Here is a 17,732-nt window from a genome sequence, read left to right on the forward strand (position 1 = left end):
CCCCGTTGCTTTAACATAAGACACTACAAAATATAATAGTACATTGTGTCTTAAGGGCGGTAAATAAGGAATTACGAACGAGAGTCTATTAGAAGCCCGAAGTCGAAGACTGAGGGCTTTAATGAGTCGATGTTCGTAATTCTAGTACCGCCCGTGCGACATACAATGTTTTTCATCACATTTGCGAGTATTTTTTTTATTTCTAAAAGAAAAAATATAATTGTTGTATTGGCGATACCTTGGGCTGCGCTCTCGGCAGCGCTGCCCTCCGCCTCCCGCACCATGCGCCTAACGTGCGTGTGCATGTGGTCCAGCAGCAGCGCGCGCAGCACCATCAGTACACACATTTACTCATTTACTGACCTTGGGCTTCATGACAAGAAAATTTGTACGCACATTGACTCACTTACCGACCACGGGCTTCATGACAAGCACATTAAGGTCGAGGGTTTTATTTGGGGGGCTGCAACCAAGGTAGCCTGCATGTTATGACACTGTTTACGAGCAAGTGTGATGAAAAATATTTAACATCATGATATAGCTCTATCTATAGTTATTCTTTACTAATTTGTTAGTATGTCAACCGTTAATAATGATTAAAATTAACTCGTTTAGAGTGTGAAACATGTTAGCGTCTTATGTGGTGGTGGTGAAACTTATATAATATATTGATTTAAAAATGGAAGGGTTGGTGCTTTGCTGAAGATAAGTGTTTGTCGCACAAGCTGTAGCTGCCTTGCACGTGTGGTCGCGGAGTAGCAAGGTAATTGATTAGTTTGAATTTATAGTAAAGTTACCTACTGCCATATTTTTTATTAAATACTAAGTAGGTGAGGTAATGTATTATTGCATTGTCATCATATTTACACCCTCACGACAAACTTCAAAAAAATATTATCAATGAAAATGACTAAAAATCTGGTGGTAAAATATTTATTTATATTTTTAGTTAAATATAAAGCTACAGGTGAAGTTAATCAAATGACATTAATATAAAACACATTATTCGTAAATCAAAAAAATAATAATATCCGAATAATGAAAACAATAACATTTTGTTAAAAACTGCTTTATTAAATATATGTATCAGGCACAATTTGCCTAAAAGTTCATTGCCCCGACTAGTACCACAAAAACTATAAAGGTATACTCGTAATTCCAATAATTGAATAGGGTCGTTAAGCGATTCGAACACAATCCGGGAGTAACGTAAAGACGTCGCATAAAAAATGTATCTCAAAAATACGTCAAAACTGAGTATTAAGCAATGAACTTTTAGGCAGTGGTATAGTCGCCAACCCCTGTTAAAGACCCCCTAATCACAAAGCACGCCCCGCTCCCCTCTGGGGCCTGCCTCGCCCTGCGCCCGCGTCAGTTGTCAAGCGAGCCACCGCGGGGCACGTTGCTCCCGCGCCCGCGATAAACAAATTCCCTTTAACTTTACCGATTGCTTCTCTTCCATAAGTAATGTGATTGTAAACAGTATGTATCCAAACATGTGTGCAAGCAAATCGGGTAATATTTTGAAGACATGGAAACTGAGTGTTAGTAAATGAAAGGAGTGAAAATAAAATTTGGTTAAACATCATATCATGTTAAAACTAATGTCCCTGTAAAAACGTGAGCCTTAGTATTTTATTAGTTTCACACGTCACATCAAATACATATAAATGACATTGTCGTATTCTGTGTATCGTTTAAGCCTCTACTTTACAGGTTGTTTTGGGAGATGTAAGAGGGCCAACTCCGAAGTTCGAAAATCTAAGTTCGTATCGTACCGTCCCTCTCGCTCTCGTATTAAATAGTATAAAGTGTCAGAGGGACCGAACGACACGAACTTTGATTTTCGGATTTCGTAATAGCCCTGCGGGACCATTAGTGAGATTAACCTTATTTTATTTTAAATTTTGCAAACGAAAAGTATTAAATTATTCATTAAGTGCATGGTCACTCTGCCATTAAAAGAGTAGGGGTTTTACTTAATTGTGAGAGGTTCATTATCAATTAATGAGGGTTATTAATTAATTAGTCCTAATTAATAACGTCTTCCGAAACACCTGTGTAAGAATTGTTTGAATTTGATTATCTAACTAAACAGATGAATCTTTCTGCAGCGGATGATTTCTACGAGTATAATGATTGATATCCTTTAGTCTCAGTAGTTTCGTCTAGGGAATTCCATGGCGGGAATGTTTTTAAATTACACTTATCTGTTAGAAGTACTGAGACGAATATTACTGGATCAGCTTTAGAAACGTGTTCCCCAATGTTCTTATTATTCTGGCTTCATTAAAATTATGCCATATTCATTAGATAATTCATAATGGTAAGCTTCGCGAGTTAATACTATGTCCGTAAAAGCGCTACATATTGATCTACATTTTTCCATAGTGATTAAAGATTAAACAAGAAATTCGTGTATTTATCACCTATGTATGTATTTTAAAATTTTAGTACTTTTGCCCTACCTTTTCCTTGGGGATAGATTTAAGTAGTTGAAATTTGATACGTAAACACGTTTGCCGGTCTCTAACTGAATATTCCACTTATCCACTCAAAAGCTGACTTGTAGAAATCCCTTAAAAGGATAGGCTTGCCTTTGTGGATATATTTCAACATTTGTCAGCTGTGATTGACTCTTTGTTCCGATATTCCGAAGAAATAGCGATGTTATTATTTTTTTATTCTGCTAGGGAGACAAACGAGCAAGCGGGTCATCTGATGGGAAATGAACACCACTGTCCATGAGTACCAAGTAGGAATCTGCATGTAAAATCCCGAAATCTCAACCACTAAATCTACTAACCATGATACGTTTTTGGCACGAGTTTTCTTCTTGCAACGCAAATGCTCACCAGCATGGTATGATCTTTAAAATTATCACGGAAAAAAAAGTTCCCATGTAAAAAAAGAACACGGAATTTCAATTCAACTGCCAGATTGAATAGTTCATGCGAGCGAAGCCGTGTGTAGAGACTAGTTATCTATAAACCGCAATATTTCTGATCAATTTGCTCGCGGTGTATTCTTTAGGTGTAAACGGCACGCAGTTAACGCACGTTAACGTGCTTCAAACGAGATTCACTTTGGTTGGATGACTCTCGACGCCGCAAACGCACGTCGTCTGCTTCAAAAAAATATGCCGTGCGCACACGCCCTTAGGATTTTTGCGACTAGCTTACTCCCATCTGTACCACTACCATGAGTTTACAGTGACCGTACTCGATAGCGACAGCGTAAATTATTTGTAGAGGCGCTGTACAATTCTCCATACAAATAATTTACGCCGTCGCTATCGAGTACGGTCACTGTAAACTCATGGTAGTGGTACTGTACCTTTATTCTCAATCGCGCATCACTCCGCAAAACTACATTATTATTATTATTATTAGGTAAACGCGCGTCGTCGGTAAACGTACTCGACACGCTAATGCCTAGTAGACGACATCCAGCGATCATCTCTATTGCGAATGACATACGATTAAAGATGCCAACTATTAGGACAGCGAGAAACACTCGTACGTTTACCTTAGTGCGCAATGATTTTCATCGGAAAAAGTCGGATCTCAATCAGAATACGACAGCACCCGAAATATCAATCAATTATTGTATTATACAAGTGACTTTTTCATATCCATATAAAATGGAACTTTATTATTTACTACCCGTTTTACCATCCATTGATTAAATTCATTTTTGACGGATAAATATGTGATGCCGTCTCTGTTTGTGTAGTTCGAATAGATGGAGACTGCATTACGTTTATCCGTCAAATAAAACTAATCAAAGGGTGATGAAACCCGCAGCCCCTTAGTGTCAAATGTCAACACGAATAATGTACGACTATTCGATGGGTACCGTGTAGATGGGTACTGGTTACTAATTGATAGAGCACGATAAATACGAATGGAAAAAGATTGTGCACTACATCTGTACGTGTTTTAAAACTACCTATATCAAAATCAGTTCGAACTATATCATAGGAACTATTCACTTCTCTGTCCTTATCTGATTACCGGCGTACAAACCTGGACACTCGAGCTATATCGCTCGGGCGCTTCAAACCTCAACAAAGGCCTTCGCGATGCGATCGCAGACACGCGAATATAATCGCAGATAACGTCATTAATTAATCAATCGTTCGAGACTCCACCGGTCTGTGACTAATTTTAACCTTTTTGATTTAGAAAAATAAGTGCAAAATGGGAGCGAAAAAGTTTTTCAAAAACGAACTGCAAGTGTCCATGTTTAATTTGGAACATGAGAGCGCTCCGGACTTTTATCTGTCGTGCTGGCAAAAGAACAGATCGTGCTTGCCTCTGCTTTTTATACGAGGACTCTTGTGTGGAGTGAACATAGCTACTGTAATAGCGTCGATGATTATCCTAACTGATGTGCTCAATGGTTTCGGCTTCTGGTGGATCTACCTCACGCACTGGGGCGTCGTGGCGAATACTCTCACTACGATATTTGCTTTTGGAATGTCGCTGAGAGTATATTTGCGAGGACCCATAGGTAAGTATTGTTAACTCTACTTAAAGTTGATAAATTATAGTTAGATGCTCAAACTATTGGACAAGTTACGAGAATCGTGTTTTAATTTCGCGATTGTTGCAGATCATAATAATTTGAAATAATTGAGCGGGTATTTCTGATTAGCCAATAGGTCGCTAGAAATTTTATTTTTAACTTTTTTTTTAACTACACGCACGCACATGGACATGGAATCGACCTCCGAATGTCCTCTGCGTTACGGTAAAATAAATTCTGATTGATTGAGACACAGATATCTTAATGACAAAGCAATATTGTTTTATCGTAAATTAAAAAAAAAACAACAATATACACGAAACCTTCAAATACATAGGTATATATTTTAGACAATTTTACAGTTTTTAGGATTCCGTACCCCAAAAGGAAAAATAACTTTTATACACACACTTCGTTGTCCGTCTGTCCATCTGTCCTGACCCTTTTTCTCAAGAACTCGTTGACGTATCAAACTGAAATTAATATCAAACACTCAGGTCTGCTACCTCTTGAAGCAACGAAGAAATCAAACTTCTAAGATAACGCAGTCGTTAAAAAAGATGTTTCCATTCCATAAAAATTGCTGTAACCGTAAAACCAATATGGTACTTCCGGTAGTCTTAGAAACTTAAAATATGGCATGAAGGTAGCTCTTATAGCACAACCAATCAGAAAAAATAGATAAATCTTAATTTTTGTGCCTGTCAGTCTATATCGGTAACCATATGAAATGACCACAAACTGCGGAAATTTTCTTTGACATGAGTGCCTAAAACCCTTCTTACTTTTCTTTGTACGGACCCTTCGGTGCACGAGTCCGACTATCACTTGGCCGTTTGTTTTTTTCTTGTAATTCCTACTAGAAAACCATTAAAACGCCTGAAAATATTTTTTTCAGATTCTACTTTCGGCTTGCCATGGTACTTCAAACTCTACTGGTTCCTGTACAACGCTTCGGTGCCTGTGGCGTTACTGATAACCATATTTTACTGGAGCTTCATAAGTGGTTCAGGTTGGTACAACAATCAAGTCCTTTAATTTATATTAAGGAGGCGTAAACCAGTGTAAGTCTAACATAAGCATGATTCATTAAGTTTTTTATCGTAATTTCCTTAGTATGATAATGATGACTAATAATAACATATTATATATCGTTTTATGAATACCTATTACCTATTGCTGTACAGGGTAAATCGTCAGTTACTGGCCACATTTCAATAACTGCCCACCTATACTAAATATGAATTATAATTATATAAGGTGGCCAGTTATTGTATATAATAGGGTGGCCAGTCTTATACTGAAAAATAACTCTGTTTATATGTGACTAAAATTAATTTTTAGTGTAAGGCGGCGGTCTGCAACAAACGCCGTAGGTCGCGTCCGGCGTGACGCTGTACGCAGCGTAGGAATGCTTATTATGGAAATGCACTACACACGCCAGACGCGACGCACCACGGCCGTGCGCCGCGTCCATAGGTCATACGCGGCCTACGCAGTCATTTCGGATGGTTGACATCTATTTGGCATAATTTGTAATGTACGAAACTTATTACGCATAACAGGATTCGCATTATTTATTTATGCCGAATCTTAAACTTGTCTAAATTTCGTCCGGCATACGTCGAGCCGAATGATTTTTTAACCAAATATTATATTAGCATAATATTAACATGCCCGAATTTTATTATGCATAATATTGTTTAGCATATATATGTATGTAATTTATTTAGCCGAATTTTGATACCCCGAAATCCTGTCCAAATCTATGTCCGAATAAATTAAGTACTATTTCTTGATTACTGTCAATTAAGGTGAATATAAAAAGGGTAAATTGTAAAACAATTATGACTAGAAAAAATATATAGGTTAGGTTAGAATTGTATTTGTAACGGAACCAACAGCCACCAGTTAAAGAGGTACGGTCATAAAAAGGGCGGAAAGGGGGGGGGCAAACACCCCGCAGGGGGGCTCGGGGGGCGGAGTCCCTCGTAATAAAAACAAACATAATCTACCCCCCTTTTAACCTGGATAGATTCGTTAGTTACCTTATGTCCCTCAGACTAAAAATAAAAACCCCGCAAAGCGGGGCTTCGTCGACTTTGGTACAATCATGTCCCCGCATTATAAAAATACTAACACCCACTAGTTACCAGTTTCCTTAGAAGTAGATTGGATTAGGTTAGTAAGCTTAGGTTTTAAGTAGGTGTTAAAGGATACTCATTTTATTATATCGGCAATATTATATTAGGGGCCATCCATAAAGTACTTTATCACACCTATTTTGACCATTTTTAGACCCCCCTCCCCCCCTGTCACACGAATTGCCATGAAAATTGCAGTTATTTTGTTCCTCTATCACAAACCGCTTGACCCCTCCCCCCACCCCCCAAATGTGTGACGTTCTTTATGGATGACCCCTTATGCGACAGTTACTTTCTGCGTACCTAACTAATTTATGCGTAAGTCATTTTCTGTCTAAACACGATTCGGAATTCGCAAATTATGCCTTGTACTCTTTTGTTTTGTTGTTTCCTTTTTGTATTATTTTTGTGTTTTATGTACAATAATTTAATTACATACATACATACATTATGCGTAAAGCCCATTCGGCTTACATTGGTTATGCGTAAAAGAATTCTGCGTAATATAATTATGCGAAAACAGTTTGGGCACAAATACTATTATGCGTAAACAGATTATGCAAAATAAAATTGACTAAAAAAAATATGCGTAAACAAGGGAAGGGGAACCATTTCGGAGCATTCTGACGGTCATCGAAAAGAACTTTTTCTTCTCTTCCGCTTCAATAATATTTGTATAACAGCAGTGTTATCCTCCTCCTCTCCAAAAAGAACTCTTAAAATTGTCTGTTAATCCATATTTTAATCACTCCACGTCCATTCACATTGAGCGCGTGAGAAAAACTAACACTTCCGAGTGACCGTCGCAGTTGGCGCTGGAAGCCAAGCTGCGTCCGACGCTGCTTCCACCAGATGCCGTACGCAACCTACGGCGTTTGTTGCAGACCGCTGCCTTGTGCCCAATTATTGAACGGTGGCCAGTAATTGACTATTAAATTTACCCTACTCGGGTAATCTCGTGATTTGCGTAGCCTACTGCTAGTTACAATAAATTTAATTCCTCTTCACATTTATTCCGTGTTAATGCTTAAGTAGATCTACCAATAAACTATGCTCTGAATTGAAAAATATTACAATACTAGCTGTTGCCCGCGATTCCGTCCGCGTAGAATTCATTCATCGCAATCCCGCGGGAACTATGCAATTTTCCGGGATAAAAAACATATGACTACTATGGACATACATAATTATGGACTATGTCCTTCCCATGGACTTGAACTATCTGTATACCGACTTTCATCTAAATGGGTTACCTAGCAATTTAGTAGTGAAAAGGTAACAAACAAACAGACTTACAAACTTTCGCATATATAATATTAGTGGTATAATTACGGTTCTTATTTATTTTTAATTCGATAAGTTACTAAATTTCTGAGAAAAGGCCTGCGTGCCCAGCAGTGATATTTTTATAGGTCGAGATGATAATGATGCAGTTACAAAACGTACAAATATGTTGATATTCAAAGTACATTCACATTTCTATCACCAAAATTGATAGAGCACACCTTATCGCAGGCATTTTGTCGAACTGATGGAAAGAGAATGTCAAGTGTACATTATTATCTCAAATATAAATTTATTAATCAAACGTCTACACTAATTTGACTATGACAACAAATAATATCGAATTGATAAGTAATGGGCGGCTGATGGATGCAATTACCTGAAAATCATGTCGAACGATATACACGTAATATGGATATGATTTAATTTGTCATAATTATTTTAAATAAAAATATTGAAGAACACTCACATAAAGTCCCAAGTGAAAACGTCAATACGTCAACAACGTCGTAATAAGAACCACGGCACGCGTCATCGTGAATGACTCTACCTGTAAACTCTTAATAGTCTTAAGACTCAAGCGGTGATAATTAAAAGTACTTTCTCAATATACTAATTATGTACTATAGAAGATAGAGGGATTATGTACTGATTTATGTCCTTATAACATAAACTGCATATATTTTTACACATAAATATTACTCGAAATTTAATAAAAGTTTTATCCCTCTTATGCTTTCGTGACCATAATGTATCCGTCGTCCGCCCTTTGTTGATAAGTAATAATCACCCGTGATAATCACGTTGGAAGTTGTGGAGTATAATGCACCAAAGCTATAGTTTTAAAGATATAGTTCAATTTTTTTGTTATTTAGTTTTAATTTATTTCATTCAGTTTAATCATAATATTTATTTTGGACAGAGTCCTTAAAATGGTGACGAGTAGGTACATTTAAGGGGCGGTTTCACCACCCATTGATTAATTTTAATTGACGGATAAATTAAATTCAATGGATGGTCAAATAGGGGTAAATATTATAAAGTAGAGGTTAATGCAGATTAAATAAACATATGTTAAAACAGGTAATAATACACTTAAACTCACTTTTTGTCGGACCCCAGTTTATTGTTCTCCACTCAAAGGTTGACTGGTAGAGATCCCTTATTGAGATAAGTCCGCCTTTGTGTGTACAAGTAGGTACCTATCTCAACGTTTATCAATTTTATTGTTTCTTTTCTCTACTAAAAGAAAGAGTTGATATACACAATTATAACAAAAATAAAAAATGCAATGACAAGCCTGATCCCGTACGAATATTGGAATAAAAAGAAGCCCAAGTGTGTGTTAATCACATCACTCGAAAATTGCTACAAAAGTACGCCTCAGGTTAAATTGACTACAGCATTAATTAGAATTTTCATTTTCTGTGCGATCAGTGACTACTCGTATTTTTAATTCACCACATTACGAGTATCTCACCAATCAAGCACCAATCACCATTTTAGCCAGACTCTCTTTATTTAGTTAAACATGTTTAACATTCACTTTCCGCGTAGGAGAGGTAACCTAAAATTATTATTTTTTAATTTTATTTTAGCATTTTGTTTGCGTGGTTAGTAATACTTATTCATGTAGGTCAGTACAGGTTTGTAACACTAACAGTCTATACTATAGGTTAATCTGCAAAACTATAAATATAAAACTATCATAATTCTTGCAGAGGAGTTCATGGGTATAGATCCTACGCTGGACGTGTTCCTGCACGCCGTAAACTCCGTGGTGATGCTGTGTCTGCTTTTCACTACGCGGCACCCCACGCGTCTCCTCCACTTCTACCACGCAGTCATCTTCGGAGTGCTGTACCTGGTCTTCTGCTTGATATACTACTTTGCTGGAGGGCTTGATCCGTGAGTGTTCAGTTTCAAATCTACTCTTGGACCAAAAAGATCACGATTGTTTGACGTAAAAAAACTTTAATATTACCCAACAATACTTGTGTATGTAAGGGAAACTGTTGTACCCCGAACATAGTTTTACCTCAGATAGTAGTCAATATTTAAATATACTATCAAAGTCGATAAATGATTCGTTGAGTTTCATATATTTAGTTATTTTTCTATAAATCAAAACAACACTATGTTACACAGTCAAACCAAAAGTCCAGCATCATCCTTGACCTTTAGTAGAACAGAGGTTCTACTATAATAGAGATTATACGTCTGATATAGTGACCACATCGTGGCCCTGTTCAAAGTGTTCCAACCTGAAATGTGGTATAGGTTCGAGTTATTAGAACAATTAAGTACCCTTGTTTTGACCTGACCATGATCTTGCAGACTTTTTGATAGTCGACTTTTTTGCATTAGTTCTTATTTTCTTGGTAGGCTTTGCTTTATTTTTCTTGTTTTTTTTTTGCAGCAATGGAAACGTATGGATCTATCCGATGCTGGACTGGTCCAACCCGGGCCCGACCAGCATCGTGGTGGTGCTCGTGGCCGTCGGGATCATCTTACTGCACGTGCTGGTCGACTTACTCGCCCTCTGTAGGAACTACTTCAGCCGACGATACCGGAAAGACAATAGCTCATTCTCAGTTTCACGATGAATGAACATATTGTTTTGTAATTATAGGATGTACTAAGTGTTCTCTAAGCTTGAAATGATTTTATATGAAGTTTGTTGCAGATAATCAATCTTAGGTAGGTATGTGACTGAAACATAAAATGCCAAAATAATTATCCAAACTCGTCGCTTCATCGTAAGTACATAAGAATCGCATTTATTTTACATATACATATTTTTAAGGACCTATCCTAAATGTAAAAAACATGCCAGTAATAAATAAAGTATCAATTAAGTATTACCTGTTTTGGTTTCTTTGTACAAGAAAATAGGTATAGTTTAGTTTTATATTATTAGCAATGACTAATTTGAATTTGGAGATTAGTTTAGGTTTTTTTCCATAAGCACTCCAGGGATCAAAGTCAAAGTCAAAGTCACAATATCTTTATTCAATTTAGGCTATAACAAGCACAAAAAAAATCTACCACCGGTTCGGAAAAACCTCTGTTAAGAAGAATCCGGCAAGAAACTCAACGAGGTAATGAATGCCACGACAAGATAATTTGGCCATTTCTCTAAGCATGAATGTGTTACTACATTGATAGCTATATTGACATCAATGCAAAGACTAAGGGGCTGTTTCACCGCCCATTGATTAATTTTTACTAACGGATAAATGTGATGCCGTCTCCTTCTATTCGAACAAAACAAACAAAGACGGCATTTATCCGTCAGTTAAATTTAATCAATTGACGGTGAAACAGGGGGTAAGTCGAGGATCTTTGATGAAGTTTGATAGTCAGGTTATTATATTTTCATAACAAATGGCAAGCTTACCAATAAAGGTTCGCCCAATAATAGGCATAGATATAGGAGTCTATACAAATATGTACCAACCAACACCTACAGTGTTATATGTATTATACCATGTTTCCTTTTACTGAAGCAATAATTTAAACGATGTTTCCATAGGTAGAATAGCCGCAGTCACCTTGACCCGATCCTAATGCTTCAAAGTGATTAATCTCAGAAAAATAGTAATGTAAAGTTACAATTACCTAATCTATGTATTATAAAATATCGCAATTGTCAGTTACTGGTCTTTAGGTTGTCTTGCTACCGGCCATTTCCTTGGTACTGTTTCTTAATAAGTCTAGTCGAACTCGGCAAATCTTCTTTCTGCACAGAAAATACTAAATCGCGAAAGAGACTTATTCCATGTTGGATCATTTGCACGCTTCCCTTAAAAACCACGCTTATTCATATCTTTTATTAATGTTACATTGCTCAAGATAAACTAGTTTAGTATAATAATTTCGAACCTCCTGAGACTATAAAACAAACATTGCCAATACGAACTTTTTATTACGTAGATGTAGCGGTTGGTTCGAAGGGTAGTTATAGTAAGTGCACTAAATGTGGACCAGTCTATTAATATGGACCACCGTATTATTTTGATAGATGTCGTTACTATCAGCTCAAAAATCGCTACGTTCGATGCTTCTCCCTCCCGGCCATTTTGAGGTAATTGCCAGAACTGATACAATTTTATGACAAGTTTTGTAGGATTATTACTACTTTTTTGTGACCTGTTAACCCCTGACTGTTTTATATTCTAGAAACGTCACTTTATCGATTATTTTTCTGCATGCAATCTATAACTATATCAGATATATATATTTTTTTTAAAATCTAACGGTTTATCTATACCGTTTTGTAATTTGGACCAGTTCAAAGGTTTCAAATATGGTCTAGTAGTCCATATTATGACTAAGTAGTCCATATTATAATTTTTGGTAATTTTGGTCCCAGTATATGGTTTTAAAGCCGAAAAAGGCAAGTCAAATGGATGAAAACAAAAATTTGGCTCATAATTTCCCCAAAGAAAAAAGTTAACTGTTAAAACGTGGCTACGATTATTTTTGAATCGAGGACTGTTATTTTGTCTCCCAACAGGCGCATCTATTGCGAGACTGAAAGGTTCCAACAGAGAAAACGTCAACGAATTTTATCAGCTATCGGATTCTGTAATCGATAAGCACAAATTTACAACCAATGACATATAAACCCTAGTGGTCCATATTAAACTGCTTTTTTGAAATGGCCAATTTCTCCACATTTTTTAAAAACTTAATATTTTTTAGAAAATTGGTTTCTTTATTTAATTCTTATTTTTGATTTACAGTATCTTACAAATTTTCGACTGATTTAAGTTATTTTTTTTTATTAATTTAAATATTCTGATTTTTATTGATTAAAAACGATATGGCGGTCCATATTTAGGGAACTTACTGTACTCTATTACACTGCGACAAAGATTTCAATGATGTTAGCAAAAATTGGAGCCAATAATATAACAGAACGGCGACATCGCGATGTAGAAAATAATAAATAAATCTATCTATACATATAATAAATCTGTAGAAAGTCGGTGTCTGTACATCTATCTATTCTGTCTATCTATTCTATTCTATATATTATTATTATTTTACATATAATAAATCTGTAAAAAATCGGTGTCTGTACATTGAAAATATTTGAGAAAAACTGTTACTAAGGGCCTATATTAGCGCAAAAGAACCCAAAACAATGATTTTTAGAATTATTTTCTGTTTATCTGTTTGTCTGTTTGCCTGTGCGTTTGCACACGCTAATCTCAGAAACCACTCAACATAGAAGGATGCGGTTTTCACTGATGTATTTTCCTTGCTTTGGATTAACATTTAGTGTTTGTTTCATTCGAATTGGTTCAGAAATAAAAAAGATATGTCAATTTAGATTTTTTTGTCGAGCTCCTTTCGAAGAATCGTTGTTGATTTCGCAAAAACTTCGGTTCATTATGCATCGTGCCTACGGCACACGCTCAAAGATCTTTGTCGCACTGTACTAAATTTTAAGCAATATTAATATTTTGTAGGTTTTTTTTGTGATAACGATCGTAAATGTCAATTCAAATATTCCGACAAAACACGATGGTCTACAGTACATTGCTTTCCCGATTCATTTTTATAGAAAAATAACAGAAAAATATTTTGTTTATTTTAATAAAATAAAATGAAACCAGTTGGACTCAATACTTGATTAGATTTAACTCAAGGGTTATTTTACATTTTTGATCCTGTTAGAGGCACCACCTGTATACCAATAAAGTAACAACTTACGAACTGACTGACCGAAATACCTACCTATATTGTGTTGCTTTGGCACTGATTGTTGGAAGTGAGTCAATGCGATAATCGCGAATATCGCGATATCATATCGATTCGTAATAAGTGATAAGCCGGCTTGGGAGTGTCAAAATTTTACACGAAATGTTAGTATCGCGTAACCTTAAAGTTTGACACGATGAGTGCCATAAGAACGTACTTTAAAGAGGAGGCGAAGGTGCAAATGCTGGTACTCGCACATCCCAAGCCGTCGGACTTTTACCTCAGCGTTTGGCAAACCACTCGGTCCGCGGTCCCGCTCTTGATCTGGCGGGCATTGCTCTTTCTAGCGTCACTCGGAATAGTGCTCTCGTCGCTGATCTTGTACATAATAGACTCTCCTAACGTTGGATACTGGTTCATTTACCTAACGCATTGGGGTATTACGATAAACACCTTCGCCACTGGATTTGCGCTTGCTGTTTCCGTGCGCTGTTATTTCTATGGACCACTGAGTAAGTACTGTACTTTGTTTACATTTTACCTCGTAATGTTTTTGTTAGTTTCAAACTTCCTCATTGGTCAATACGGTAATTTTAAGTAACTAGTACATACCTCGAAATTTCGACGTTCTGTTGTGTTACTAAGTCTAAGCAATGTGTTGGGCCGCGAGTTAACAATTTTGCGGATATTTTTTAGCAGGCGGCGAGTTCCTACTGCCATGGTACGTGAAAACTTACTGGATACTGTACAACACGGCCATCCCCCTCGCTTTCCTCATCACGATCTTTTATTGGTCGGTTCTTTACGGATGTAAGTACCTACATACTTTTTTAAATAAATCTCATGGGACATTGACACCAGTTGACCTACTTAGCCCCGAAGTACCTAAGCTAAGCTCGTATTATGAGTGCTTAGCAACGAATATTCATACTAAAATAGATAGACGCCAGAGAGCAAACTTTAGTTTTTTTCAACTGAAATGAATTTATCTTGCTTGAATCAAAACTAAATAAGGTTCCATCGTAAGTACCGAATAACTGCAAAAAAAACTGACAGTATCTTCTTCCAACCCGATACTGGCCAAATCGTCGATACCAGTAGTATCAATGAGCCATATTCTTAAAAAAAATAGAATAGAAGCGTAAGTAGGTAGCATAAATAAAATGGACTGTTTTTTGTGCACATTGCCGACAACTTCTACTTCTACTCAAGGCATTGCCTGCAGGGCCCTTTAGGCACCAGTATCTTTATAGCAAGCTAGCTATTGCCTGCGACGTACTCTGCGAAAATTACTTTATCGCGCGCCCTCCGGAACTATAAATTTTTTCAGGATAAAAACTAATTATGTTTTTTTCAGGGTGTCATTCAAAACTTAGGTGTGAAAGCATAACAAACATACTCACATTCACATTTATAGAAGTAGTTACTACTTATTAATAGGTAATATAATATGAAGACGCCTACTAGGTAGGTACTCTAAATTAAAATATTACACTTTACATTACAGCAGCTGTCCAAGAAGAGTTGAATCCCGGTCTAGACATAGCGATCCACGGGCTTAACTCATTGGTGATGTTCGGTCTGCTCATGAGCGCCTCGCAGCCCTCACGGATGTGGCATATCTATCAGCCGATCCAATTTGCCTTCGTCTACGTGATCTTCGGGGTTATTTATTGGGCTGCTGGTGGCACCGATGCGTAAGTTTGCAAGACCGAAGTTGTATTTTTAAAGTATTAACCTTATAGCGGTCCCCCGACACCGACTACGCTTAGATAAAAAAAATATTACTAGGTACTTATGCTAAATTAACTTAGGCTAATTTTGCAGGAAATCTGCATAGTCCCCGCGGGATAGTGATACAAGAATTCTTCGCAGATGAGTCGCGGGCAACAGCTAGGTAGAGCATTTTTTTTTTTTACTTTTTAGTTGTCTTTTTTGGCGGCGTTTTGTATGTCGGCTTTTTTTTCGGGCGTTTTTTTTTATTTTTATCTGGCGTTTTTTGTGTCGGGGGTTTTAAATTTTTTCTCTATTCTTTTTCCGTACACTATAAGTTAACAAGTTAATGAGCTAGCTAGTTAACAAGCTAGTACTAATAGAACGCAGCTGCACATTATTAGATGCACATAAGTGAATCAGGAGCTCTGACCAACTACCTGTTCAATAAATTATCAGATAAATCTACACACGCCATTTTTTCGTTCATCAAAAACCTAATTATAAAGCTGCTTTCTAAGCAACTAAACTTGTATGATTTTACTTTACAGCAAAGGCAACAAGTACATCTACCCGGTGATAGACTGGTCATCGCCTGGACCGACGATCGGCGTGGTGGCGCTGACGGGGCTCATGCTGATCGTGCTTCACTTCATGGTGATGGGAATGGCCGTGGGCCGCGACGCCCTGGCTTCGCGGCTGTTCCACGACTCGGTCACTGTCCACGTGGAGGAAGGCGTCCCGCTCAGACAGAGGCCCAGTGAGGCCCAGACTGCGGCGCCTATGAGACAGTTACAGCTAACAAGATAAAATGATGCAGATCGTTGGGGTGGCGCGAGATAACAGCCGTTAGGGGTCTAATTATCTAAACATACTCCACGGATTCATCGCTGCACTGAGACGACAATCATAACTTGACCCATTCTCTTGCAAACATTATACAGTGTCTTGACGTTGGTCGACGTCAACGCACGACTATTCCTGTTGGCGAACTGGTCGAATTATGATTGTTCATCGAGCGTGCCACTGCCAATGAATCCGAGCACAAAGTTCTTTTACAGAATCACATAGCTGATCTTTTGTCTTTGATTAAATTTGCAGAGAATTTAGATGCACTTAGCGTGCAGTAGCTTTTCTGGATACTTATTGCTTAAAGAGCGAGGCGTTTATTTGTGAAAACAAATGCAAATTGACCTGCTAGACCAGACGTTTTCAACTGTGTGCCGCGTATATTTTCAGGTGTGTCGCGATTGCCGGTAAGTGTATGCTGCATTGTAATCATGAATAGCTATTTTAATAAGAAAATAGTACGAATTTTACCATGTATTTTTATTTACGTTGCTTTTTGGAGGTTCGTACTTAAAGGTGTCCACGAGTTCCTATTAATAAGCCTCCACTGTCCGTTATGTTATGTATATTATGGGTATACTGTACATAATCCTCTACGCGCCAGTCCGACTCCCACTTGGCTATTTTTTACTGGTGTGCCGTGAAACTTTGATGAACGAAAAGTATGCCGTAATAACCAAAAGGTTGAAAACGCCTATGCTAGATATTAAGCGCGTTAAGCGCTTAGCAAACCTGTTAACATTTATGTGTAGCAGCGCAGCCTAATATAATTTGATATTTCATGAATGACTCTGGTATACATACAAAAGCAAATTTTTATCCACATTTAACACCCTTTAAGACTAATCTGGGCAGCAGTCTGCACGATTAAGGTGTGCTTAAAATAGAAACCTTCGCAAAATAAATGCTATATTCGCAAAATATAAATGAACGCTACCTCACCTATACATTATAATAAGTATTTATAATACTTACCTACTAACTTTCGTGAAGTTTGACCCTGTGTAGAGATGTTTTAAGGCTCAACGTGCTGTTAGCACTTTAGTTGTGCTGGTAGTTGTGATTAGAATTAAATAAATTAAGCAGTTTTGTACGAGTTTGTGAGTGGCTTGTCTAATGATTTTTGGAATAAATGAATAGTTCAATAGATTTTGTATTTTATTAACCCTGATTCTAAGATTGGCTCTCTAAAAAATTTAGCATAAAAAAGTGGTATTGAGATGAATCCGGCAATCGTTACGTTGGGATATAAACCCTCTTCTGCATGTAAACCGGTGAGAGACAAATTCGGGCCTCGATCTTCGCATAAATTGCGAGTCTCTCGTTTCAAGCTCTGGTTGAGTTCAAAGCGCGTCAGCGTAGCGCGTAGTGTTGTTGGTGATGATCTGGTGATAGATGGGTTTGTGTGATTTTTGTGTGTTCTCACAGTGTGGAGATGAAGGAACTGCACGAACACGCATATATTGCATAAACGTAGCTATCATAAGGGCACGGGTGAGC

At 37.2% G+C, this 17,732-nt stretch overlaps 2 protein-coding genes across 6 annotated transcripts; both read left to right on the top strand.

Annotated features, from left to right (window-relative positions):
* The first annotated feature begins 803 nt into the window (after nt 1–803).
* LOC141438489 (protein rolling stone-like) lies at nt 804–10,822 on the top strand. Of its 4 annotated transcripts, none has more exons than XM_074102386.1 (5): nt 804–1,544; nt 4,188–4,515; nt 5,429–5,542; nt 9,680–9,866; nt 10,378–10,822. In XM_074102386.1, exons 1-5 carry the CDS (start codon nt 1,485–1,487, stop codon nt 10,562–10,564), a joined length of 876 nt encoding a protein of 291 aa, XP_073958487.1. In that variant the 5' UTR covers nt 804–1,484; the 3' UTR covers nt 10,565–10,822. The 4 variants fall into 4 exon arrangements, with proteins under 4 accessions (XP_073958487.1, XP_073958488.1, XP_073958490.1 ...); XM_074102387.1 differs by having other exon boundaries at nt 1,014–1,515; XM_074102389.1 differs by having other exon boundaries at nt 1,014–1,482.
* Nucleotides 10,823–10,908: 86 nt separating this feature from the next.
* Nucleotides 10,909–16,702, top strand: LOC141438488 (protein rolling stone-like). 2 transcript variants are annotated; one of them, XM_074102384.1, is made up of 4 exons: nt 10,909–14,182; nt 14,367–14,480; nt 15,178–15,367; nt 15,935–16,702. In XM_074102384.1, exons 1-4 carry the CDS (start codon nt 13,867–13,869, stop codon nt 16,191–16,193), a joined length of 879 nt encoding a protein of 292 aa, XP_073958485.1. In that variant the 5' UTR covers nt 10,909–13,866; the 3' UTR covers nt 16,194–16,702. The 2 variants fall into 2 exon arrangements, with proteins under 2 accessions (XP_073958485.1, XP_073958486.1); XM_074102385.1 differs by having other exon boundaries at nt 14,370–14,480.
* Nucleotides 16,703–17,732: the final 1,030 nt, after the last annotated feature.

This window comes from Choristoneura fumiferana, chromosome 18, assembly GCF_025370935.1.
Source record: "Choristoneura fumiferana chromosome 18, NRCan_CFum_1, whole genome shotgun sequence".
NCBI lineage: Eukaryota > Metazoa > Arthropoda > Insecta > Lepidoptera > Tortricidae > Choristoneura > Choristoneura fumiferana.

Bases quoted from the DNA above. Each gene is read 5' to 3' on its own strand.
- LOC141438489 (XM_074102386.1), top strand. From the start codon at position 1,485: ATGTATCCAAACATGTGTGCAAGCAAATCGGGTAATATTTTGAAGACA. The intron at 5,543-9,679 runs GTTGGTACAACA...TAATTCTTGCAG, and splicing joins GAGCTTCATAAGTGGTTCAG to AGGAGTTCATGGGTATAGAT. The intron at 9,867-10,377 runs GTGAGTGTTCAG...TTTTTTTTGCAG, and splicing joins TTTGCTGGAGGGCTTGATCC to CAATGGAAACGTATGGATCT.
- LOC141438488 (XM_074102384.1), top strand. From the start codon at position 13,867: ATGAGTGCCATAAGAACGTACTTTAAAGAGGAGGCGAAGGTGCAAATG. The intron at 14,481-15,177 runs GTAAGTACCTAC...TTTACATTACAG, and splicing joins TTGGTCGGTTCTTTACGGAT to CAGCTGTCCAAGAAGAGTTG. The intron at 15,368-15,934 runs GTAAGTTTGCAA...TTTACTTTACAG, and splicing joins GCTGCTGGTGGCACCGATGC to CAAAGGCAACAAGTACATCT.